Source organism: Theropithecus gelada, chromosome 2 (assembly GCF_003255815.1).
Source record: "Theropithecus gelada isolate Dixy chromosome 2, Tgel_1.0, whole genome shotgun sequence".
Lineage (NCBI taxonomy): Eukaryota > Metazoa > Chordata > Mammalia > Primates > Cercopithecidae > Theropithecus > Theropithecus gelada.
This window is the reverse complement of record NC_037669.1, coordinates 63,632,652-63,660,542: the sequence shown is the minus strand read 5'-3', so window position 1 is coordinate 63,660,542 and position 27,891 is coordinate 63,632,652. Positions and strand designations below refer to the sequence as shown.

Here is a 27,891-nt window from a genome sequence, read left to right as displayed (position 1 = left end):
TCTTTATCATACCCAAACCAACGAAACTCATCTGTTGGGAGAAGATCCTTCACGTTACAAGTTCGGGACACTCAATTCAGAGTTCGTTGATTTGTTAGTTTTTCTTAAATGATGAGCTGTCTTATTAGTTTAATATACGGTTAAATATATGAAAATTTGATTAATACATTTATTGAGATCACCTAATACTTACAGTAGTAATTTTATGTTTGAGAGCTAATTAGGTTGATCCTAGGGGTTAGGAGAGAATGAATATAAGAATTCCTACACCTTTTTGTGAAAGTTTGCTGAATATAAGATGGACACATAAATAAATAAATTACATATTTATATAAAATATCTATTGGCTTTTAACAGGTAGAAGGATATAAAATAGGTTCTCAAGATAATTTGCTAATTAGTTTTATCTGTGAAAAAATACACAGAATGAAGACGACATTTTTCAATGTTGTTAAATGGCTTTTATTTCTAAGACACTTCTAAGCTAAAAGGCTAAAGACAAGTAACTTAGGTACTTATTTCCAGCCCCCATAACCTGGTTTGGCTCATTTCTTTATTTTTTAACTTTTAAGTTCAGGGGTACATATGCAGGTTTGTTTTATAGATAAATCTTTGACATGGGGGTTTGTTGTACAAATTATTTCATCATCCAGGCACTAACCCTGGTGCTTATTAGTTATTTTTCCTGATCCTCTCTCTCCTCCCATCCTCCATCCTCCAGCAGACCCCAGGGTCTGTTGTTCCCCTTACTCATAGGCAAGAAACTGTGGAAAGAGAGTGAGGAAAGAATTAAGATTTTAATGCTTAAATGTCAGACTCAGACCCAATAAAGCAAAGGACAGAGGTATATCAGATAATATGCATTAGCAACAAAATGTAAAATTTTAGTTTTAACATGACCCTTTCTAACTTAAATTTTATTTTCTAAAAAGCCTCACAACTATATTCACCTTAGATTGTGTGTGTGTGTGTGCATGTGTGGGTCTTAGAAGGAAAGCCTTTAAAATTCACAGATTCTAACATTATTTGAGGTTACTTGGGTATAGTGTAAAGCAACATAAAAGAATCCTTGACTTCGAGTTATCATTTCTAGTCACAGCTCTGTCAATCTCTTGGTGACTTTGGAATAATCATTTTTCTCCCATGGCATCATCTTCCTTATTCGTAAAATGAGGCTGGGTTTGATTTTTAAGATGTGTTTTCTTTCTTTTAGTAAATTCCATACAGCAAATGAAATATCAGGGAAAATAAGCAATATGAAAAGCAAACTTTTTGAAATAGCTTAAGCTTTTCCATGAAAAAGGATTATCCTTTACTCTTTCTTTTTTTTTTTTTTTGAGACGGAGTCTGGCTCTGTAGCCCAGGCTGGAGTGCAGTGGCCGGATCTCAGCTCACTGCAAGCTCCGCCTCCCGGATTCACGCCATTCTCCTGCCTCAGCCTCCCGAGTATCTGGGACTACAGGTGCCCGCCACCTCGCCTGGCTAGTTTTTTGTATTTTTTAGTAGAGACAGGGTTTCACCGTGTTAGCCAGGATGGTCTCGATCTCCTGACCTCATGATCCACCTGTCTCAGGCTCCCAAAGTGCTGGGATTACAGGCTTGAGCCACCGCCCCCGCCTCCTTTACTCTTTCAAAGATCACATAACACATGAGAATATGAAGTCCAGCCCTGAAGCCGTGCAAAGGGAAGAGAAATGGGTTACCCAAAGATGGTGCTTTGGAAGGATTGCTTATACCCGGAAAATCTAGCAAAATCATGTAGCAATGAACTTAGTTCTATCTCAGAATATGTATTTCATTTGGAAAAGTGAAATAACATGCACATAAATTATTTCTAAACCGGATATACTCTCTATCAGAAAAAAGGACTTCTGACAATCCTCTCTACCTCGTCACCAGAGGAGACTCCTTTCTGTAATTTAGTCTACTCTACCGTAGTCATGAACATAACCTTAAGTCTGGAGAAGCTCTAGGCCTCTAAGAAAGAAAACTGTAAATGTGGTCACTCTGCCCTTCTATTCTTTTTATTCATTTCCCCCAACTTGGTCCTTTTAACAATCCTGTGAGATAAGCAGAATATACATTATTGCACACATTGTATAATTTGTGAAATAACTTCTGGAGAAATCAGAGGGCTTGTTCAAGTATATGCAGCAAGGGAATGTTAAAGCTAGGACGAGGATTCTTTCCACAGGGGTGACAGACTCAAATTCAGTGTACATCACAATCACCCAGAGAAACTTAAAATTTAGATTTTGGTGTTCTCTGTCAGAGGTCTGGGGATGGGCTCAGGAATAAGCCAGGCAGAGAGAGACAAATATCATCTGATCTCACTCATATGTGGAATCTAAAAAATGTCGATTTCATAGAATCAACTCATAGAAGTAGAGTGTAGAATGGAGGTTACCAGAGGCTGAGTCAGGGAGGGGCAGGAAGGGAAAGGAGACACCTGGATCAAAGGGTGCAAAGTGATCTTTAGACAGGAGGAATAAGTTCTGGGATTTGTTTGCACAGTAGAGGGACTATAGTTAGTGATAATGTATTGTATATTTCAAAATAGCTGGAAGAGAAGATTTTGAATGCTGTCACCACAGACAAATGATAGATTTTTGAGGTAATGAATATGCTTATTACTCTGATTTGATCATTACAAAATGTGTACATATATGAAAACATCACATTATTCCCTATAAATATGTGCCACCATTATTTGTCAATTAAAAATAAATGAAACTCAGAAAAGAAACACATGCTTTCAACAAACATACCATGTAATTCTAAAGCAAAGCCTAATTTTGAAAAACACCAACACGCACAAGCCCGCACATGCGTGCGCGCGCACACACACACACACAAAAACACACACACATTACAGAAAGACAGCCAACAAACACAGCCCACAACCATTATTCTTTTTTGTTTTTGTTTTTGTTTTTGAGACAGAGTCTTGCTCTGTCAGCCAGGCTGGAGTGCAGTGGTGCGATCTTAACTTATTGCAACCTCTGTCTCCTGGGCTCAAGCAATTCTCCTGCCTCAGCCTCTCGAGTAGTTGGGATTACAAGCGTATGCCACCATGCCCTGCTAATTTTTGTGGTTTTTTTTTAGTAGAGACGGGGTTTCACCATTTTGGCCAGGCTGGTATTGAACTCCTGACCTCAGGTAATCAACCTGCTTTGGCCTGTCAAAGTGCTGGGATTACAGGCGTGAACCACCGTGCCTGGCCCAGCCATTATTCTTGACACAGGACTGAACTACTTAAAAGTGAAGGATGTTTCCCAACAAAGGGTCAAGGTTTTAGTTCACATCCATTATGTTTTCTGGAACTAATATGATATTAATTCAGATGCTAAAAGTAATCATTTAAAACACACTTCCTAGGTTGCATCATAGGATGACACTTGTCAATATGCAATTCTATCAGAAACGTGTGCATGACAATCATTTGAATTCATTAATACTGTTTCTCCATTGATTTAGACATATTAATTAGGACAAAGCCCACACCAGGAGTTGAACCCCTGATCTATATGCGCAGTTTAATAGTCATTGTACCGTAGTGATCAGAATGATTATGGGGATACTGTGAAAAATTCATTTGCTGCAGCTAAGCCAACAACTTTGAATTTGTGTTGAAAAACAATTACTGAGCTTAATTAGGAGCATGTAATGATGACAGCAGTTATTTCAGTGATTGATTCCAAAATTAAAAAGAGCTGGCAAACTAAGTATGGTATATCCTATGCTTTGAAAACGATAGGGAACATGGAAGTCTAAAGATCCTGCCCTGTAAGCAAATTATCAAAAACTATATTAGAGTGCTGGCAAGGAGAATATTGGTGTCTTGAGAGAGGCCTAAAGAAAGAAAAGTTTTGAAGGGTTTTATTTTTGTTTTTTGTTTGTTTTTCTTTACTTTTTTCTTACCCTAATATTGAAAACAAGGAGCAGCCTCTACAAATTCCTCTAGGAAAAAAATGATCACAGAAAATATAGGCAAATGAAATGTACTCTTTGACTGTTGTCTTTCAACTTTCAAGTGTGCAGGAAATGGCTAAATAATTTGAACGTTAACAGAGTTGGTTCAAAACCTTTGATTGATTTGATATCTGATCCATCACATCACGTCTTTAACAGGGTAGTGGATTACCTAAGTTTATATTTCTTTTCTACTTTGGTAGGCATTTGTCAGATTCTCCCCCATGGGATGTTTGAAGATGCACCTGAAGAAGTCAATGACATTTGAATTAATTCTGTATTTTTAGTAGAGACGGGGTTTTGCCATGTTGCCCAGGCTGGTCCCAAACTCCTGTCCTCAAGTTATCTGCCCACCACGGCCACCCAAAATGCTGGGATTACAGGCATCTGCCCAACCTCTTTGAATTAATTCTGTAAAATGCCATTTTTTAAAAAATTAACCACTGCCACCAAAATATTTTTAATATGATTTTGGTATAAAGGGGAGAATCATAGCAAAGCTGGCATAAACTCTAAAAAACACAGTTTGGAAATTGTTTATATTCCATAGGAAAAGATCATTCACTTGTTTTCCTAGATGACTGTGATGGGGTTTAGGACACACCACCTCAAAATATGGCATCTTGGCATTTGAGAAAATAGCAGAAGCAGGAAGATCATTCTCACCTTCCCCTCACTCTTCTTCTCTGAAGCAAGTCATAAAACCTTTATTCCAGAGGTATCCTTTCTATACCCAGAAGAAAGAAACACCCTTTTCCTCCTCAAAGACACAGAGAAACCAAGAAGAACTGGGAAAAAAAAGCCTTGCTAAGTTCCTGTCAGTTTCTTACCATTAGATCATACCCCTCTTTTTACAATCATACTTCTGCAAGACTGTCTACTCTTCATCAAAACTAGCATTAAAAACACACAGGTTGGCCGGGCGCGGTGGCTCAAGCCTGTAATCCCAGCACTTTGGGAGGCCGAGACGGGTGGATCACGAGGTCAGGAGATCGAGACCATCCTCGATCTCCCTCTCTACTAAAAAAAAATGCAAAAAAACTAGCCGGGCGAGGTGGTGGGTGCCTGTAGTCCCAGATACTCGGGAGGCTGAGGCCGGAGAATGGCATGAACCCAGGAGGCGGAGCTTGCAGTGAGCTGAGATCCGGCCACTGCACTCCAGCCTGGGCGACAGAGCGAGACTCCGTATCAAAAAAAAACCAAAAAACAAAAAAAAACAAAAAAACACAGGTTTTCCTGTTTTTTAGGATTATTTTTTTCTGAAGGCTTTCATGTCATGGAATATTTATATTAAATAAAATTACATGTTTTTGTCTTATTAATCTTCCGTTCCTTTTAGAGACCTCAGCCATGAACCTAGCAATGAGTGAGAAAAGATATTTTTCTACACGTACAATTGGTTGTCATTATTCAATATTTTTAAGTGTCTATTTTAAAAAATGGTCTATGCAACTACATACAGCCTGTGCCCTAGGAATGTATCTTATTAGATATGTAAGAGTCATGCTTCACAATATTTGGAGATTTTGATGGAGTTGAAAGTTTCAAGGTAGGAAAAGTGAGTCTGGTTAGAGATAATTATCAGGTATTCATTTGTCTTAAAAATGACCAAATAAAATTTCTAAAACTAGTTAGGAATCTTTGAAAGTAAATATACCTCTAAGACCCTTCAGCTAGTTAATTCACGTACTAAAGAATTGTTGACTAATAGCTAAGCCAAGAGAATGTTTGCTTCTCAAAATAAAAACCTCTCAAACAGCATTTGCTTTGCTAAAGTATAATTTTAGTTTGGCATTTCTAAGTACCATTGAAATATTTTCAACATGATTAATTTTGCAAGTGACATACTAACAGAGGCAATCATGTTCTAAAGTAGTCAGATTATTATTGTTTTGTTTTCAGCCTTGAATTGGCATTGTAAAATTATTCTTTCCATTTTTAATATACGCTTCTTGAATTTCTATCTTTAAATCATTTTGACATTCAATTTTGTGCTACCAGTTGTGGATGTTCAGGTAAGGTATATGTTATTTGAAAAGTCGCTAAAGGAATAGGTTGGCCAGTATTATTGACTGACTGTCTAATTTTTACTTCTCATGTCAAGAGTTCTGTTTCCTCTTTGTATACATTTGGGTGAATGTAACGTATACAGAGTATATCTTTCAAATAATCTAGTTACTGACATCACCGAACCCACCAAGACAGTCACCTTTGATAAAACTGGTAGGATTCCCTCCACATGTAATCATGTTTTGTTTTTTGGTGTTTTTTATAGTTTCAGGAATTAGAACTACATGTTGTTTAAGTCAAAGAGTGATTGACTCTGTATATTATAAGCATAATTTTATTTTTTTTCCTTGAAGGTGGAAGCAAAATGGCACAGACATTGATTTTACTATGAGTTATCACTACAGGTTGGATGGAGGCAGTCTTGCAATCAGTAGCCCCCACACAGATCAAGATATTGGCATGTACCAGTGCCTGGCCACCAATCTTCTGGGGACAATTCTGAGTCGGAAGGCAAAGCTCCAATTTGCATGTGAGTTTGGGGATAAATTTTGTAATCTGTGTCTCTGAAAATATAATATTCTTCTGATACACACATTTTAAAAATCTCGCTTTGCCAATAATATATTGAGAATGAATATAAATTTATGGACTTTTGACAATCTTCATTTTGTGAATCTAGATTCCTGGGTATATTAGAAACCTGCTTCTGACAAAGAAAAAAAAAAAAACAGAGAAAAGATCAACATTATTATATTTTGTGAATTATTTTTAGAAACATTTCTAAAAGTTCCAAACATAAATATTAATATAAAGATATATGATATAGCATTATTTTCCTTTTTCTTTTGCATTGGATATTAATGTGGAGAGCAAAGGAAGAAAAAGCTGAGGGCAGAGATGTCATCTGGGGGAGGTGGGCGTTCTCCCAAGAAAAGCGATCATGCACCCACAGTTTGATGTAGGTGGAAATAAAGTGGTTGCCAAAGGCAGGTTTTATATTAACTTTAACAATGTCCAGCTGCATCACATAAATGTCATCCAAGTAATTACCTTGGTGACATTTGGGGACATTAGCAGATGAACAATAGACATACTGCGTCTAATATCCTTTATATATAGTGTTTCCAGGGACTGAAATGTTTCATATTGGATTCAGCAAAGGCCTTGTTTGAGAGTAATTATATCTGTTGATGTGGATAAAGTAGAAGGCTTGCATTTCTCCCTTTGCACCAGCCATTATGTCCCAGAGGATCTATCCAAGGAGCCAAAAAGTGAGCTGCTATACCTGTAGGGCTCATAGAAATGTCTACGCTATCTCTTACTTTGAAAAATTAATTGTTCTGAAATTTTATTAATAAATACGTGCCCAAAACTCACCTTGTGAAACTATTTTAGTCATCAGTAAACACATGAATTAATAACTGGGTCTGTTTCTCATTGCAAGTCTTATGTTCCAAAGGTTATTCTACACCAGAGATCACTTGGTCTACACAGAGTTCTCTTTATGTTGACCATTGTGAGGATGACCTTACTTCTGATTTTACACACACCACATACACATACACACATGCACACACATAAACATATATACAGATATACACACATAAATACATTGCTAAGTGTATCCAAATGTATTTGTATCTATAGAAGTAAGAAGTGAATGTGGAAGTCTATTTACCTAAATACAAGGTGGAAAAGGGCCAGTGGCTACTTTGGGACATAGGATAAAAATATTTATAACACTTGATTTCTTCATTTCAGCTAAGACCATCACCTGGAAAAATAATAGGGAACAAAATAACATAGAAACTTATGTTATAGAAATGAAGAATTGTTCCAGACTTTGAATGATTCTGCCACAGTAATTGTTTATTTCTCCTGCTTAGGTAGGAGATGACCCTACAACATACACATGATATGAATCAGATCCCATAATCATAAATTTGACTCTTTGGTAAAGGATACTCCATATAGCATGTTTATTGGCTATACCCTTGAGTTTCTCTAGAGTTATGATTCTATCTACTCTTGAAAACAGTTGAATGTCTACATCTCAAATTAATGCATTCTTTTATATAACCATATTATTTCTTCTCCTTTGTTCTGTACTTTTTAACAAAAATATGTTTTAAAATGTCTTACATTATTAAATCATACCTTCTTTCTGCTTTAAAAATTTCTTGCAACTAGAAATTTCCCTAGTTAAAACTTATTTTGTCTATGCCATATCAGAGAAAGTCTCAATTAAGAAGAAATTGTATGCTTTCATCTGGCTAAATGGGACAAATCAATTTTTCTGTCCTTATTAACTTTCCCATCTTATCATAAAATTTTCCGTTTTGGGGCAGAAGGTGTATGACTGTTGTTCTTGAAGAGCATTTCTATTACCATTAATGCAGAAAGTAAAATGGCCTATATCCATTAACTAATCTTTCTTCTGCAAAGTTAGAGGATCTTAGGCTTTAAGAGCTTGCAAAAACAAGAATCACAACATGGTGGTGGTGTCCTGTCTGAAATATTTCTTATTGTATCCAGGGAGACATGTGCTAGAGTGTGGAAACACAAAGAGTAAAGGGTATAAATGCAAGTCCCCAACCAAATGAAAAGTTCCTAAAGTGCATGAACTGCATCATCATCTTCATTATAATTCCTCACAACCTCCTTCATAAATTTTTAACAATATCAATTTTGATAGACAAGGCCTTTGCTAGGATAACCACAGTAGTTAAATGCTGAGATTTTGTGAATAGAGAGGTCTGAGTTCAAATTCTTTTCGTCAAATATCTAGTAGTATGAAATTAGGTCATTTCTTAACAACATTAAGCCTCTGTTAAGAAATCTATACAATGAGAATACAGCAGTAGCCACCACATAGGACAGTGACATGGAGTCACTGAGAAAATGAATGTCAAGTCCCTGATCCATTATGGACCCTAGGGAAATGACAACTCTAATTCTTCCTTTCACTATTATTACCTCTCTCAACTTGGACAAACATCTGTATATTTCAAACCACTTGAGTTTCTTATGGAAAACTCTTCTAGTTTACATTTTAAAACTTTCTATAAGGCTAGTTTCTTGTTCTTCTGTTTTCATGTCAAATATGATACATGTGGTTTGACATATATGATTTCACTTGAATTGGACAACAGCTGTAGGAGGCAGTTGCTATCATTGTCCCCATTTTACAGATTAGAAGCCTGAGGCTCACTGAGATTGGGACTTTCTTAAAGTATGTTGTTAGAGAAAAGTTGGAACTTGTGTATAGAAAAAGAAGACTTCAGACTCTAAAACTCATGCACTTCATCTTACGGTATTGAGTCCTTCTCAAACACTGACCACACACTTCATGTGGGCCTTCTTTCTTTGTTCATTTGCTGGCACAGTAATTGTCTAAATAATAAACCGTATCTTCAGGACAGAATGGTTCAAATAAGCCTGGTAGTAGATGCTGGTGCTTCCTTGTCCACATCCACTTTTGCAAGTGATGTGCCAACCCCCAGCTAGTAACACCCGCAGATATCCCTTTTTGCATTTCATGCCCCAAACCTCTCCATGGGATCAGGCTGAAACTACACAACAGCTGCGACACTTTAATTAGCTTCTTCATTTGCTTTTTCCTTCATCCCTCCCTGCCTTTCTCCTAAGAAGATTCCCTCAATAAATCATACGCACTTGAATCCTTGCCTCAGGCTCTGCTTCTAAGGAATCCAAAGTGAGACAGAGATTAAACATTTAATATGAGATCGCCGATCTACTTACTGATAGAAAAAAATGGGTCCAGAAGCCCCACTCCTATGAACTCTCATAGATAAGAATAAGCTATGCATCAAAATAAAAATATATCAACTCCCTTGCTTCCCGTCAGTTGGCAGTCCATTGCAAAATGTCACTTTGACCTTCAGAACAAATGGCCCTATGGACAACCTTTCAGAATATACTCTGTCCGTGGTAGAAATGCTGCAGGGACATACCTCTAGATAATTGATGGCTTTTGTTTGTCACTTTTATCCTGGTATTCAGTAATCCAAACGCACACTTTGAATTTATTTTAGACAAAGACTGTAACACTCTGCTTCATCATGAATCGTCTCATCATGAAATCATCCTGAAATGTGGCCTGTGTATAAAAACTACCTGTGGTGAAATATACTCCTAAATCAAATCTGTCTTTAACCAACTATGTAACTTACACAAGTCATTCACTTCTCTGGACTTAGCTAAAGTATATTTTGAATTATTTGATTACAAAAGTCTCTTTCCACTGTTGTCATATAATCTGTCCTTCCAAATACTCAGGTAGATCCTAATTTAAGTACCTCTTTCTTCCCCAACCCAAACTCTACCCTAAAACAAATTCAGCAGGTGTCTAGTCACCAAAGGGCTCTGTTATCATCCTGGCATTCTTGAATGATAAAACTAGTTTGACTTCTAAAATCATTTGTAGCTACTTTGAATTTCGTTTATTTCTCAAAGACTTTGCTGGTAAAGGTTGAATGTAGACCTCTTCCTTTGGTATGTATGTTAATGAATTACTCTGTACTTGTGTGTGAGAATATTACATCTGTCATTGCTGTTTAAAATGTCATCCTTGAGAAAATGAGATAGGTGTTTTGAAAGAAACCCATGATATCACTCAGATGTAATTTTTAAAGGCCCTTATAATATATAACTCTACCAATGAAAAGATAAACATTTATGATAAAAGGTAGTCATGAATGGGACTTTTTGATCCTGCACTGTTTAATGTTTAATCACAGCTAGCATTTTAAATAAGTTTGCTCCATTATTGCAGAAGGAAAGGCAGCTGGGCTGGAGCCTCCTAATTGACCCTTCATTTATTCATCCTCCAAGCAACCGGAGAACACCTAATTTATATGCATCAAGCACTACACTAGGTCCTAAAGATTAAATGGTAGATAAGAAACAGCTACTTCCTGTCTTCACAGAGCAGACAGGTGAAACCTTTAATACAATTAAAAATAAGAAGAAAAGGAAAATAAAGGAAATTGCTAACGCTTACAAAGTATTATGTGGCAGGCATTGTTCCAAACTCTTTATGTAAATTAGCTCCATTGATCCTCACGATAACCCTCTGAGAGTATCACAATCTTCACTTTCAGATAAGCAGAGATTGAGGCATAGAAGAATGAACTAGCTTGCCTAAAATCACACACAGTATGTGGCAGAGTCCGTTTTCAAATCCAGACAGAGTGGAGAGTCCATGCTCCTACCACCTACTGCACTGTCTCAAAACATCAAGTGAAGTGAGAAAGGTGAAATTAACCTATAACAGAGTGGAGCTCAAAGTGAGAAGTAGTGAAGTTTGTCTGAATTGGAGAAAAGGCAAGGGAAGCCTTTCAAAGGGAATGGGCTTGCATTGAACCTTGACATGTTAGTTTGTGTTCTAGACAGAGAAAGTGGGTGAAGAAAGTACAGGTTGGAAGAACACTAAGAGGAAATGCAGCTGTGTGAACAATCTTCAAGTATCGAAGAACGTTTGGGGAGGTGGGCAAAAGAGCTGAGAACTGAAATGCAGAAAGCTAGGGATCAGAAATGACTGGTTTTCTAGGTTGAGACTGAAAACTAATTTGGAACCACTTATAGGTAGTCCTTCATATCCAAGCCTAATCTTCAAGCGATAGGATAATTTAGAGATATTATGAGATGCCAAAGAAACATGCGAAAATCCATCATAGTACAATATTCAACACTCAGTATGACATTGTGTACATGTGTTAATTTATGGTTAAATGGGTGTGCCAGTATTGCCCATTTCAGATAGTGTTACTATGAGGACCAAATGTATTATGTGGAAAGCAGAGGGCAAGGGCAACTGATAGACTGGTATGAGTTGAAGATGGCGAGAGAGGCAGGGGTCTGGCCATACAACTATTAATAGGCCACGTTTTGTGTTTTACTGCTTATCCTAAGAGCGATGGAACCATCCTGAACAATGTTAAGGATGTTGAAGTTGTTTATAAAATGAAGTTTGAAGCCTGGCTCAGTGGCTCACACCAGTAATCCCAGTGCTTTGGGAGGCCGAGGCGGGCGGATCACAAGGTCAGGAGTTCAAGACCAGTCTGGCCAACATAGTGAAACCCCATCTCTACTAAAAATACAAAAACTTAGCTGGGTGTAGTGGTATACTCCTGTAATCCCAGCTACTCAGGAGGCGAGGGAGGAGAATCGTGTGAACCCAGGAGGCAGAGGTTGCAGTGAGCTGAGATCGTTCTACTGCACTCTAGCCTAGGCAACAGAATGAGGCTCCATCTCAAAAAAAAAAAAAGTAGTTTTAAATACCACATACTATTTCCTTAAATATGTTAGTCTGCCTTGTTTTGATACTATTAATATTATTAAAACCATAGTACACATACTTAGGGGACATCCCAAACCTCAGATTTATAATAACTTATATGATGGAGTTAAAGAATTCTTGCACCACATCACAGGATTGATTTTAAATGGTTCAAGGTTAAATTGCAGTAAGAATGCATTTTAAAGGGCTATAAACATGTAGGCATTTACAATCATCATAATTTTTTTCCAGAGGAATGCAAAGGTTTTTACACCTGCCATGCCATTCATCTTTATTCTATACCTGTAAGCTATTCTTAACCATGTTTTACAGGTGAAGACATTAAAAGGCAGGACAACTATGTTACTTGCCCAAGGTCAACTAACCTACAGCAGACCCAGAATTTCTAACATCTTGAAACAACTTTTTAAATATATATTTATTTTGTAGACAGGGGAAGTAAATCAGAATTCTCATGAATTTAATGCCATATTCAAAGAAAAACAAAGAAAGGTAAAGTCGTAACATAAAGGTCTTTGACTCCTTACAGAAGGATTCTAAGATGTTTGTGTATTTAAAGGTGGTATATATTTTTATTTCTATCTTTTGGCTAGGGTCTTGTAAGCAGAAACAAAATGCCTCACATTTAGAAATAAATGTTAAGAGTTTCCAAATGTCTTTAAAATTCTTTCATATATAAGAAATGTAAAAGCAGTTATACATGATCCCGATGATACGGTGATAAAGTGCATTTATATCAGAAAAAGAAATTAAGACCCAGGACAGGAAGCTTTAAAAATAACACTTAAAAATGCATTTGGAAATTGTAAAGTCTCTGATATTTGTGAAGTGTGTATTAAGTGGGTAATGCATACCTAATTATAAATGAAAATGCTAAATGGTTTTAACCTTTTTTCTACATCAGAAAAGAACTAGCTGAACAAAAATCATGAAGAAATATTTTTTCTTTAATTTCTTAAATTAAAAAAGTTGGTAAATTAGTATTGATTTTTTCAGTATCATTTTCAAATAGCATAAACAATGTTACAACGGATTTAATATTCTCAATTTGTCTTAATGAAATCACAGCATAAACATGAATTGGTATCATATCAAGGAGAAAACTTTGTCTTTGCTTTTAAAAATAATTCAGATCTTAAACAAATAGACTGTAAGCAGTTGCATGGTTAAATCATAGCAAGCCACTGTTATATTTATATTTAAAATCAACAGGGAAGCAGATTATTCAATGCTTTAGCCTCATTTTTTCCACACTATCGCTGCTGGAAATCTATTTATGTATCTTATCAGAAATGGTACTTTTTCAAAATTCAGGCCTTCTCCCACTGCCTACTTCTACTTATATTCAGCAGGAGCTAGTCTTTTTAGTTCATTTGAATAAAATTGCACAGGCTAAGAGTTGGGATGGGAGAGGAAAATATCAGAAAGTAAGGGATCCATTCTATCAAAACTGGGAGTTTCTGATTTACAAAACTGAGACAGATGCACAAGCTGAAATGCTTGTGTATTACTCTTATGTTATTTGACAAATGGTTTCAAGGAATTTATGAACATAGCATGTAAAGATTTTGCTTCTAAGATTTATAAGATTGGTTCAAATTACAGTGACATTTTTTGCATTAAAGGATAAGGCAAATATTTCTGTTGTTTATTTATATATAAATAAATATATAATACAAAGAGCATTTATAAGTAATAATTTATATATAATTATCTGAATATATATCCAACATTGTCTACCAAGTACATCAGATTCAGCTGTTTAAACAGTAAATACAGGACAGAAGAAGGCAGGTAAGAGGCAAGACTAGCTTGCAGCTCCTGCCGGGAGGAACAGAGCAGCATGTGGAGACTCACATCATGAACGTTTGCCCCCGAAACTACCCCAGGAACATACCAGGAAAGCTGACAGAATCCACAAACCCTTTGAAAGAACTTGATCACTGCTGCAGGCTCCCTGAGATGCAGAGAAACTTTGAATCTGCTTGCTTCCTCAACAGGGAGGCTGGTGGTCTGGGGCAGGTTCTCAACCCTGGTCACTAGCTGCCTGGAAATAGACTCAGTGCTGTTGGGGGCGGGTGGGGCATGGTGGGAGTGAGACTGGCCTTTAGGACTCAGGCTGTGTGTGGGTGGGGTGAGGCCTGTGACTGCCAGTTTTCCTCACTTCCCTGGTGAATTGTATGACTCAGCAGAGGCAGCCCTAACTCCATCACACTGGGAAATGTACCCCCATCCCTCACAGCAGCTGCAGCAAGCCTCACCCAAGGAGAGGCTGAGCTCAGACACACCTTATCCCTATCCTCATCTGGTGGTCTTTTTCTATGTGTCCTGGTAGCCAAAGACAACAATCACAATCTCTTGAAAGCTCTATCGCCCTGCCCACCACCTGAGAAAACTGAATACTTAACAAAATGTCCCTAGGGCATGTTTGCATCCTCCCTATAGGACCACAGCTGATGCACTCTTGAAAGTGCCATCTCTGGCTGGAGGCCAACCAACACAAAAACAGCACTAAACAAAAACACAACCAAGGACCCTCACAGAGTTCACTTCACTCCCTTACTACCTCCACCAGAGCAGGTGGTGGTATCCACAGGTGCAAGACCTAAAGATGGAGCACATTACAGGACTCTGCAGACACTCCCCAGTACCAACCAGAGCCTGGTAACTCCACTGGGTGCTAGATCCAGAAGAGCAAAGCAATCACTACAGTTCAGCTCTCAGGAGGCCCCATTCCTAGGGAAAGGGGGAGAACCCCAAATAAAGGGAGCACCCCATGGGACAAAAGAATCTGAACAGCAGCCCTTGAATCCCAGATCTTGCCTCTGACATAATGTACCCAAATGAGAAGAAATCAGAAAGACAATTCTCGTAATATGACAAAATAAGGTTCTTCAACACCCCCAAGAGATTATGCCAGCTTACCTGCAATGGATCCAAACCAAGATGAAACTTCTGAATTACCAGGAAAATAATTCAGAAGGTTAATTATTAAGTTAATCAAGAAGTCACCAGAGGCCAGGCACAGTGGCTCATACCTGTAATCCCAGCACTCTGGGAGGCTGAGGCAGGTGGATCATGAGGTCAGGAGATCAAGACCAGCCTGGCTAACATGATGAAACCCTGTCTCTACTAAAAAATACAAAAAATTAGCCGGGCGTGGTGGCAGGCGCACGTAGCCCCAGCTACTCAGGAGTCTGAGACAGGAGAATGGCATGAATCCGGGAGGCAGAGCTTGCAGTGAGCTGAGATCACGCCACTACTGCACTCCAACCTGAGTGACAGTGCAAGACTCTGTCTAAAAAAAAAAAAAAAAAAAAAAAGAAAGGAAAAAGAAGTCACCAGAGAAAGGTGAAGTCCAACTTAAAGAAATTAAAAACATGATACAGGAAATGAAAGGAAAATTCTTCAGTGAAATAGTGTAAATAAAAAACAATCTCAAGTTCTGGAAATCAAGGACACAGATAAATGTAAAATGCACTGGAAAGTCTAAGCAATAGAATGAAACAAGCAGAAGAAAGAACTTCGGAGCTCTAAGACAAGCCTTTCAAATTAACCCAGTCCATCAAAGTCAAAACAATAATAATAATAATTAAAAAATAAATAAACAAAGCCTCCGAGAAGATTGGGACTACGTTAAATATCCAAACCTAAGAATAATTGGTGTTCCTGAGGAAGAAGAGAAATCTAACAATTTGGAAAATATATTTGAGAAAATAATCCAGGAAAACTTACCCAGATTTGCTAGAGATCTAGACATCCAAATACGAGAAGCTCAAAGAACATATGGGAAATTCTTCACAAAAAGTTAATCACCTAGGTGCATAGTCATGAGGTTATCTAAAGTTGAGACAAAGGAAAGACTCTTAATAGCTATGAGACAAAAGCATCAGGTAACCTATAAAGGAAAACATATCAGATTAACGGAAGATTTCTCACCAGGAATCCTACAAGCTAAAAGGGATTGGGGTTCTATTTTTAGCCTCCTTAAACAAAACAACTATTAGCCAAGAATTTTGTATCCAGTTAAAGTAAGTTTCATAAATGAAGGAAAGACAGTCTTTTCCAGACAAATAAATGCTGGGAGAATTTGCCACTACCAAGGCAGCACAACAAGAATTGCTAAAAGGAGCTCTAAATCTTGAAACAAGTCTTCAAAATACAGCAAAATAGAACCTCCTTGAAGCATAAATCTCACAGAACCTATATAACAATAATACAATGAAAACAAACAAACAAACAAACAATCAGAAAAACCACAAGGTATTCAGGCAGCAAATAGCATGGTGAATAGAATAGTACCTAACATCTCAATACTAACATTGAAAGTAAATGGCCTAAATGCTCCACTTAAAAGATACAGAATGGCAGAATAAATGAGAATTCACCAATCAAGTTTCTGCTGTCTTCAGGAGACTCAACTAACATGGAAGAACTCAAATATACTTACAGTAAAGGGGTGGAAAAAGATATTCCATGCAAGCGGACACCAAAAGCAAGCAGTAGTAACTATTCTTACATCAGAGAAAACATACTTTAAAGCAACAGCAGTTTAAAGAAACAAAGAGGGACATTATATAATGATAAAAGGATTAGTCCAACAGGAAAATATCACAATTATAAATACATATGCACCTACACTTGTGCTCCCAAATTTATAAAGCGATTACTACTAGACCTAAGAAATGAGATAGATGGCAACACAATAATAGTGGAGGACTTTAATATTCCACTGACAGCACTAGACAAGTCATCAAGACAGAAAGTCAACAAAGAAACAATGGACATAAACTATATTCTAGAACAAATGAACTTAACAGATATTTACAGAAAATTCTATCCAACAACTGCAGAATATACATTCCATTCATGGGCACATGGAACATTCTCCAAGATAGACCATATGATAGACCACAAAACAAGTCTCAGTAAATTGAAGAAAATCAAAATTATATCAAGTAGTCTCTCAGACCACAGTGAAATAAAATTGGAAATCAACTCCAAAAGGATCCCTCAAAACCAGACAAATACATGGAAATTAAACAATCTGCTCCTGAATGATCAAACAAAAAGCTGGCTCTTTGAAAAGATAAATAAAATTGATAGACTGTTAGTGAGATTAACCAAAAAAAAGAAGAGAGAAGATCCAAATAAGCTCTATTAGAAATCAAACGGGAGATATTTCAACTGATACCACAGAAATACAAAAGATTATTGAAGGCTGCTATGAACACCTTCACACGCATAAACTAGAAAACCTAGAGGAGATGGATAAATTCCTGGAAATATACAGCTTTCCTAGATTAATCCAGTAAGATGTACAACTGGAAAAAGATAGGGATGCCCACTTTCACTCCTTTTATTCCACATAATACTGGAAGTCCTAGTCAGAGCATTCAGACAAGAGAAAGAAATAAAGGGCATCCAAATTGGTAAAGAGGAAGTCAAACTGTCTCTGTTTGCTGATGTTATGATTGTATACCTAAAAAACCCTAAAATTCATCCAAAAAGCTCCTGGAACTGGTAAATGAATTCACCAAAGTTTCCAGAGACAAAATTAAAGTACACAAATCAGTAGCTCTGCTATCTACCAACAGTGACCAAGCTGAAAATCAAATCAAGAACTCCACCTCTTTCACAATAGCTGCAAAAACAAACAAACAAACAAACAATCAGGAATATACCTAACGAAGGATGTGAAAGACCTCTACAAGGAAAACTACAAAACACTGCTGAAAGAAACCATAGACAAAACAAACAAATGGAAACACATCCCATGCTCATGGATGGGGAGAATCGATATTGTGAAAATGACCACACTGCCCAAAGCAATCTACAAAGTCAGTGCAATTCCCATCATGATAGCACCATCATTCTTTTCAGAACTAGCAAAAACAATCCTAAAATTCATATGGAACCAAAAAAGAGCCCACATAGCCAAAGCAAGACTAAGCAAAAAGAACAAATCTGGAGGCATCATGTTACTTGACTTCACCCTTTTCTCTGAGGCCATAGTCACCAAAACAACATGGTACTGGTATAAAAATAAGCACATGGACCAATGGAACAGAATGAAGAACCCAGAAATAAAGCCAAAATCTTACGGTCAACTGATCTTCAACAAAGCAAACAAAAACATGCAGTGTGGAAAGGACACCCTATTCAACAAATGGTGCCGGGATAATTGGAAAGTCCCATGTAGAAGAATGAAACTGGATCCTCATCTCTCACCTTACACAAAAATCAACTCAAGATGGATCAAAGACTTAAACATAAGACCTGAAACCATAAAGATAATAGAAAATAACATTGGAACAACGCTTCTAGACATTGACTTAGGCAAAGATTTCATGACCAAGAACACAAACCAAACACAACAAAAACAAAGATAAATAGATGGGACTTAATTAAACTAAAAAGCTTCTGCACAGCAAAAGAAATAATCATCAGAGTTTACAAACAACCCACAGAGTGGGAGAAAATCTTCACAATCTATTTATCCAACGAATAACTGATATCCAGAATCTACAAGGAACTAAAATCACCAAGAAAAAAACAAACCATTCCATTAAAAAGTGGACTAAGGAAATGAATAGACAATTCTCAAAAGAAGGTATACAAATGGCAAACAAGCACAAATGGGAAAATACTTAACATTGCCAATTATAAGGAAAATGTAAATCAAAACCACAATGCAATACAACCTCCCTCCTGCAAGAATTGCCATAATCAAAAAATCAAAAAATAATAGACATTGGCATGGATGTATTGAAAAAGGATCCATGGTGGGAATGTAAACTAGTACAATCACTATGGAAAACAGTGTGGAGATTCCTTAAAGGACTAAAAGTAGATCTACCATTTGATCCAGCAATCCCACTACTTGTTATCTACCCAGAGGAAAACAAGTTATTATACCAAAAAGAAAAAACAAAAAAAACAACAACAAAAAAACTTTCACACACTTGTTTATAGCAGCACAATTTACAATAGAAAAAATATCAAACCAGTCCAAATGCCCATCAATAACAAGTGGATAAAGAAAATGTAGTATATATAGCATGGAATACTACTCAGCCATTAAAAGGAATGAAATAATGGCATTCACAGCAACCTAGATGGAATTGGAGACTATTATTGTAAGTGAAGTAACTCAGGAATGGAAAATCAAACATCATATGTTCTTATTCATATGTGGGAGCTAAGCTATGTGTACACAAAGCATAAGAATGATACATTGGCTTTTGGGGATTGGGAGAAAGGGTGGGGGGTGGTGAGGGATAAAAGACTACATATTGGGTACAGTGTACATGACTCAGTTGATGGGTGCACCAAAATCTCAGAAATCACCACTAAAAAGCTTATTCATGTAACCAAACACCACCTGTTCCCCAAAAACCTATTGAAATAAAAAAAGGAAAATAAATAAATAAATAACATTATTGGAACAACAAGAAAACCAAAAACAAATAAACAGCAAATACAAATAATAAAGAGTTTTGATGGAAATCCACTGAAATGTTAATTATGTTTTAAAGCAGGAGTATCCAATCTTTTGGTTTGCCTGGGCTACAGTGGAAGAAGAATTGTCTTGGGCCACATATAAAATAAACTAATTCTAATAATAGCTGATAAACTAAAAAGAAAATTGCAAACAAATCTCATAACATTTTAAGAAAGTTTACGAATTTTTGTTGGGACACATTCAAAGTCATCCCAGGTTGCATGCAGCCTAAGGGGCTGTAGGTTGGACAAGATTGTTTTAAGGTATTAATTTATGCCCTTCTTTTCCCTAGAAGTATAATATATACAAAAAAGTACAAAAAAGGATGAGCAGATAGATCAATGAAGTATTACTAAGCCAGATCCAGAAACACATATTACCAACACCCCCAGAAGGTCCACCCATTATGTCCCTTTCTAGTTACGACTTCCTCCTTCTGCCTCAAAGATAAGCCATATCTCAATTTGTGAATGTGTAATTATTATTGCTTTTTAAACTTTATATGAATGAAACCATGCAGCATATAATATATTTCTTCAAGTCTCAATTATTAGCCAACTATGTTTCTGAGATCCATTTATATTGTTGTAGGTGGCTGTAGTTCATTTTTCTCATCACATATAATATTTTGTTGTATGAATATAATACAGTTTATGTGGAACTCTTACTATTATTAGAAATTTGCATCATTTCTAAGTGCATTCTTCTATGATTATTCTTGCACATATCTTTTGGTAGATCTGTGTAAATGTTTCTCTGTTGTATACCAGAAAGCAGAATTATAGGGCAATTGGGCATGTATAGGACAATTTTAAAAGATAACACCAAATTGTTGTCTATAGTGGTTTTATTAATTTGTACTCTTTCCAGTAATGTTTTTTTCTATATTCTTGACAATACTTGATATGATTAGTCTTTTAAAAAATTTTAGCCTTTTGGGGGGCCATAGTAAAAAGTATCTCATTTTGGTTTAGCTTCTGTTTCTTGATTACTAATGAAATTGAGCACCTTTTTTTTAAAATATATATATTGGCTATTTGGAAATCTCCCTCCCTCCCTTTGGTTTCTAGCAATGACTTAATTCATTTTTCCATATTTTAATTGAGTTGTCTTTGTTTTCATTAGTGATTGATTCTAGAGAAGAGTACATTATTGCTTTCATGCGCAGGAAACCAATTCTACTGTGTTGCTTGCCTTTTCACTCTCTTAATCATGTCTTTTTTTTTTTTTTTTTTTGAGGCGGAGTCTCGCTCTGTCGCCCAGGCTGGAGTGCAGTGGCCGGATCTCTGCTCACTGCAAGCTCCGCCTCCTGGTTTACGCCATTCTCCTGCCTCAGCCTCCCGAGTAGCTGGGACTACAGGCGCCCGCCACCTCGCCCGGCTAGTTTTTTGTATTTTTTAGTAGAGACGGGGTTTCCCCGTGTTAGCCAGGATGGTCTCGATCTCCTGACCTCGTGATCCACCTGTCTCGGCCTCCCAAAGTGCTGGGATTACAGGCTTGAGCCACCGCGCCCGGCCTTAATCATGTCTTTTGATAAACAAAAAAATTTAAATTTAACACAGTTCAATCTATTTGTCTTTTTCTTTTTAAGATGATTTTTGTTAAAAGTTTAAGAACTATTTTCCTGTCTTGAGGTCATAAGTACATTTTCCTATATTATCTTCTATAGTGTATTTTGTCCTGCGTATTTAAAATTATGATGCACCTGAATTTTGTATATTTATTCATTTATTTGCATTGTATAAAATTGGTTCAATATACATTTTTTTCTATAGGGGTCCAATTGAGCCAGACCGTATATGAATGATACAATCCTTTCTTTGCTGTTCTACAGTGTCATCTCTAAAGGGAATTAAGTCTGCATGCCTGCTTGAGCCTGCTTTTGACCTCTTTTTTCTCTCTTCCTTTGTTGTATTTGTCTTGCTTGTGTAAATGCCATATTCTAGTAATTACTGCAGTCTTACAAAAAGTCTTAATATCTGGTAGCTATTAAAATAGACTTTTAAAAAAAAAAAAGAGGCTTGAATTGTAAGTGAAACCCAAGGAGAATAAAATCCAAAGAGAACCAGAGGAGCATAAAAATTCATGCCATAAGATCCAATCCATTATGAAAATTGAGCTTTAAAAAGCTTTAGAATTAGTGACCAAGGCAAAGAGGGGTACATATCTTTCATGGGTTAAAAATAAAACAACTGTTTCTATGAGTATAATCATGCACTCTTGAGTGTAAAAAGCCTGAGGGAAGCTTCTCCTGTGAACCTGCATCAAGATTAGTGGGTGATTCAGTGGATTACAGTCCCCTCACAGACATGCAATGCTGGCTTTCTTATGGTGGCTTCCTATAGCATATCTCAAAAATCATAGCTACCATGTATTAGGTATTTAGTGAGCCTTTTACATAATATTTGTTAGAAAACTTCCGAAACTATGTGCCCGGTTTACTACCACTATAGCCAATGTCACTAGACATCTCACTATTCTCTGACTGTAGCTGTTACAACAGCATCAATAGGTTCTCTAAAATGCAGACAATAGAAAGGAGTTGCTAAATTTGTCAAACTTTAAGTGAATGTAATGCTTATTTTTTCGGTATGTTAGGTTGCTCTTCTTGGTGGAAGACTCACAACCTGTAACTGACTCCAGAGCTTCTGCTTACCAATTTCAGAACACTAGGTTTAGAGTATTTCCTTTGAGCATTCCTTCATGTGCTTTTATGAGACAAAGTCTCCTTCCCTATTTCCAAGATGGATACTTTGGAAAGGTAACATGTTCTAGTTCTCAAATTGATGTCAGTACACTCATGTTACTTTCTTCTCTATTTTTGTAGCAGTGAGGGAATAATGGGAATTTATACAAATAAAGCACATGAGTATTTCAAGTTCTGTGATGTTGAACACATTCTCTATGATGTATGCTTTAGTTGTATCTTCCTCAAAGTAAGTACCAACCTTCCTACAGTTATTTCTAATTAAACAGCATAATCTAGTTTAATCCTCAAAACTATCAAGTAAAATAGAAGCTACTATTATAATTTCAATTTTATATATAAGGAAAATTAAGTTCAGAGAAGTGAAGTAATGTGCCCAAGGACATCAAGAAATAGTGAAGTTGGGCCTGTAATCTTAGCACTTTAGGAGGCCAAGGTGGGTGGATCACCTGGGGTCAGGAGTTCGAGACTAGGCTGGCCAACATGGTGAAATTCTGTCTCCACTAAAAATACCAAAATTAGCCAGGCGTGGTGGTGGGCGCCTGTAATCCAGCACTTGGGAGGCTGATGCAGGAGAATCACTTGAACCCAAGAGGCGGAAGTTGCAGTGAGCCAAGATCGCACCATTGCACTCCAGCCTGGGCGACATGAGCGAAACTCCATTGCACTCCAGCCTGGACAACAAGAGCGAAACTCCATCTCAAAAAAAAGAATAAATAAATAGTGAAGCTGGGATTTGATGCCAGATATTCTGACATTTTAACCACTTCCTTAATCATTCAACTAATGCTTATCAAATTTTAATGTGTACAGGAATTACTTGGAGATCTTATTAAATGCAAATTCTAATTCAGTAAGTCTAAACTGGGGCCCAAAATTCTACATTTTTAACAAGATCACAGGTAACACTGATGGTGCTGCCCTGGACAGATATCAGATGGTGGGTAGCAAACAGTCTCAAAGTGAACCTTAGGTCAATGTCTAAAGACAATCAAATAGCAGCATTACCATAGGGTCAACACAAGGTGATAGAAAGAATAGCTCTATTATGATGTAAACAAATCTTAGGCGGAAAAACAATTGGTGATTGGTATTTCCCACCACTAAGATGGTCATTCAACTATCCATTTATGCATCCAAACAATGCATGTTTGTTAAGCACCTACCATATGTGTCAAACACAGGTGCAAGCAGTAAGCAAAATAAGATCTATTTTCTGTATTTGTGCATCTGCCCAAGTATAAATGCAGACTTGCTTTTTAAAAAAGGAATTATATGCATGTCATTGGAATAAAACACCAGGAAAAAAATGTGCTTGAGCATTAACCAAAGCAATAGGTTTTCAAACTGTATTTCCTTGCCAGAAATACTATCCTCCTAGGCAATGTTTCTACTCATGACAGAAAATGCAAATAAGGAAGAGTCTACATCTATAGACGTGATTTAACAAGTCAATTGCAGGTGTTTTTCCTTCTTTTTGAGAATTGTGCGGTTGAGAGATCTACTTTCACATACATATTAATGAGTTGTTTTGCATAAATCAATTCTATTTTTATGAATGGAGATTATATAACCCTCCTGTAATTCTTCCAGAAATCCCATCCAAACAAGCTACTAGAGTTCTTCTTACTAGGGTATGTCCCTTGAGCACAAAGGATTTTATTTTAATTATTTCATCCATTTTTAAGCAAAAGTAATCAAATATCAACAACTGTGCTGGAGGCTGCACCCTCTGCCAGCTGCCTGTCAGCCTTCTGGAAGGCTCTGTTTTTTTTTCTGTTTGTTTTTGTTTTTTGTCCTTTTCTCAGTACTCATTTAGAAAGTAATCCTATTGTTTTCATTTAAAAAGGTATGAAATGTAGCTGATTCAAACTTTAAAGTTTATGATTCCTTTTTGGCAAGTCTAGCTGACTATGGGCCCCGAATATTATTATTGCTATAAATATTAAAATTAATAAAAGCTTATATGTGTCCAGTGAGCCAAATTATGGGCAAAACATTTCCTGAGCTTGCTTAAATTTTCACAGCAAGTGGATGGCAGAGCCAAAACTTTAAACCTGGGTCTGATGAACAACAGAAGTCAGGCTTCAAACACAACCCTGGCATTTCAACGCATCTCCCATGTGGCAGATGTCCTAAAGAAGCATCTCACTCTTACCTGTGGTTCCAGTTATCTTACTCCATCCTCCACCTGTCTTCTGTAGTTAACAGGGGGAAATGTCAGAGTCTGTGATGCACTGGATAAAATTGTCCTCCGCTGAGCTCCACATTTTCACAGCTGGAGTGAAGAAGGTGTCTTGGCAAGACCCCCACAAACACACACTCAAAACACACATCCTCACTCCCATATTTGCCTTGACATCATCATCTCTGCTTTCACGAGGTCTTGACTCCTGTGTACATAAGGCATCAAGCCTACAATTCTTAGGTCACCCCTCATTGCCCAAACCTTCATCTACACATAGCTCTGCATGTTCCTGTATCTGAAACCACTTCCCAATCCTCCACAGCTTGTGAAATTCTTCCTTGTGCCTCGTAAAACCAAAGTCAATCATCAGGAAAATCTTTGCACACTTGAAGTTTCCTCTGAAAATCCCCCTGACTGTGTTATTTCAACTGACGTTTGGCTTCCATCTGAAGATGCTTCTCTTCTCTGGCTGAACTGCTGATTCTTTTCTCCAATACCCTTCTTACCACTAGGTCTGTCAGTAGGGATAGAGTGTTCCCATCTCCTCCATGCCATTTCCAGACGATCCCTCCTCCCTCATATCTAATTCCTCTGCCATTAAAATCGTGCCATGAGCCCACATTACTCATAACTTCTTTATTGCAATCATGTTCTCATCCCCTAAACTCCAACATTTCTTGAAGATTTTACCCTTAGGTCACTGTAATTCTCTGCATAATACTCCTGTCATATATCTTGGCCATTTCAGCCTTTGGCGAATTTGGTATTCAGTACTCAATATCCTGATTTGCCAGTTTCTTGACTTCTTTCCTTCCATTGCCCTTGTTTATCGACCCATCTTAGCCAATAGCCATGCTGCCGAGATGACTCTTTTAAGACTTTGTGAATGTCTAAAGTTGCCAGTTCCACCCGTAATCTGATTTTCAACCTTCCCAACTTTTGACTGCCTAACTCACTCTCTACAGTCCATGGATTCCAACAATAGTTTGACTCTGCTAGATACTATAATTCACGAATCCTAACAACTACTCCTGTCCTTCTCCTGCTTCATCTTGTCATTCCCTCTATACTGAGACAAAGGCAAAAAACATTTCTTCCCATTGACTTTTAAGTCACTTGCTCATCACTTGCACATCACTTTCCCCCTTATTTCATTCATCTGGTGAAATCTAAGCCATCGTGAAATCCAAACCAAAATTTCAATCTAGAGAAAAATCCAACCATGACACCTGCTTTCACTTTCCAATTAATGACCACTGACATCAGTGGTCCATTAAGTGGGCCATTAATGTTTCCTGACATTAAGTCACCATGAAGTTCAAAGATGTTACTGTATTGTCGGCATCTTTAGTCTAGAAAGGTCCTCCGTATGTGGAAAAAAGTATGAGCTAGTATTTTTCTCCTATAAACGTCAACTAACTCATCCTCACGTATCTCAAACAACATTTTCCTGATGCTTTAATATGATTTACATTATAAACTGCTTGATACTTAGTTCTGATTCAGGTCTGATTCATTGCTTAGTCCCTGAGCCAGGATGGACTTTGCCTGTACTTGTGATGTCAGGGTAATTTGGCACTCTGACTAACTAGATGTGTTTCAGTTGCTTACCTCTAGAGTCATTTCCCCCAAAATAATTCCAATGAAACGTTAAAACACACAATAAAGGCAGCCTGTTTCTTTTTCCAATCCCATCTATCACATACCATTAGATTTCTGTTTTGCTACAAAGTCCTGAAAGTTTTGGCCTTTTATTTTTATCTTACAACCTAGACCCACTTCTTAAACATTGCCTAGTTTGCCTTTCCCTTTTAAAATCCACCAACAATCACTTTCTGTGTTGAAATTATCTCTTCCTACATCTAACTGTGGGAAGAACAGCCTTTTCATTGTGCTGTCCTCTGAGGACAAGCATAGAAGCACTTTTTTTCTTATTTTTGTGTGACTTTTTTCTCCTTAGTGGCTACCAGTTTTTACCACAATTGTGATTCCTGACAATATATGACATTTAGAAAATAAGGAAAAGCTATTAATAATATCACCTGAGCCAGAGACAGCCACTGTTAACATTAGTAGATTCTTCTAAAAAATTTTTCTTATACAAATCATAAACACACACAGAGATGGATGAATATTTGTTAATTGTGGATAACTATTTCACTTTACAAAAATAATACAACAAGCACTTTAAAGCTTTTTCCCTACTAGTCATTTTAGAGAATATTTTAACAAAAAAATGAAATATGGAGAACAATTAAGATTTCAGAATTTGCAGAGTTTGCATATTCATGATCTGTTTTTTAAAATTCAGGTCTCCTGACTAAGATGCTTATTTTAATGCAGAGAAATAAGTTTTTGTGGATACCACCCTAAAGGGGAAAAACAGGCTGACTCTGGAAGCAAATAAGAGAGTCCTTCTTGCCAACATGACCTAGGGAAAGAGACAAATAGTGAGAAGATGCATCTCCGAGAACCTTCAGGCTGGCTCACTGTAAATCCCACTGGATTTGACTCAACCCAGGACATAAGTAATGTTCTTACGGCATTTCCTTAATGAAGATTCCGTATTGAAAGAAGATATTGCATGGACAATGTTGGGAAGTCAGAATGCTCAATTTCTGCATTTTCTTCCTCTGAACTGCTAAGATTGTATTTAGAGACAGGTAGGGTCCAATGTGCATGCTCTAATCTAATTAATGTACTTCAATCATCCTCTTCTATTTTGCCAGCAGGCAAAGCCCCTTCAGAATACCTAATTATTATTCCAGACTCCTGTCTTAGTTTTCATCAGTGGACTTGTATATTTCATTAACTTCAGTCCTTCTATCACCTCTCCTTACCAAGCCCAGCATTGTGATACCATGTCCTTTACTCTTATGTTTTTGAAAGCAAAAGAAGAAATACATGCATTTTTGTTATTCATTCTTTTATCTCACTAATCTTTTTCTGCAAAAATTTGAGGTCTCAATAGATATTGAAACAGACTTTCACCCTTTTCCATGAAATAAATAGTTATTGGTTGGTGTTCATATACTCTACAATTATTCTATGTTGATAAATGGTTATGTAATGGCTGCATACTGGGAGAAAAAGTCCTTGCAGGTAATTTTGTCTGCTAATTACATATAAATTGGTTAAGCAGTCATGCCTATTAATAACATCATTTTCAACTGATTTGACTTATCAAA

General features: G+C 37.0%; 1 protein-coding gene across 11 annotated transcripts in view; it reads left to right on the top strand.

Annotated features, from left to right (window-relative positions):
- CNTN6 (contactin 6) overlaps positions 1-27,891 on the top strand; it is a 303,195-nt gene that overhangs the window by 132,753 nt on the left and 142,551 nt on the right. For all 11 annotated transcript variants that reach the window (XM_025375846.1, XM_025375841.1, XM_025375842.1 and 8 more), the window contains one exon: positions 6,336-6,511. Coding sequence is in view for 8 of the 11 variants with exons in the window: in XM_025375842.1 (XP_025231627.1) it covers positions 6,336-6,511 (176 nt within the window). In the remaining 3 variants the exon portion in view is untranslated. The remainder of the gene's footprint in view (positions 1-6,335; positions 6,512-27,891) is intronic.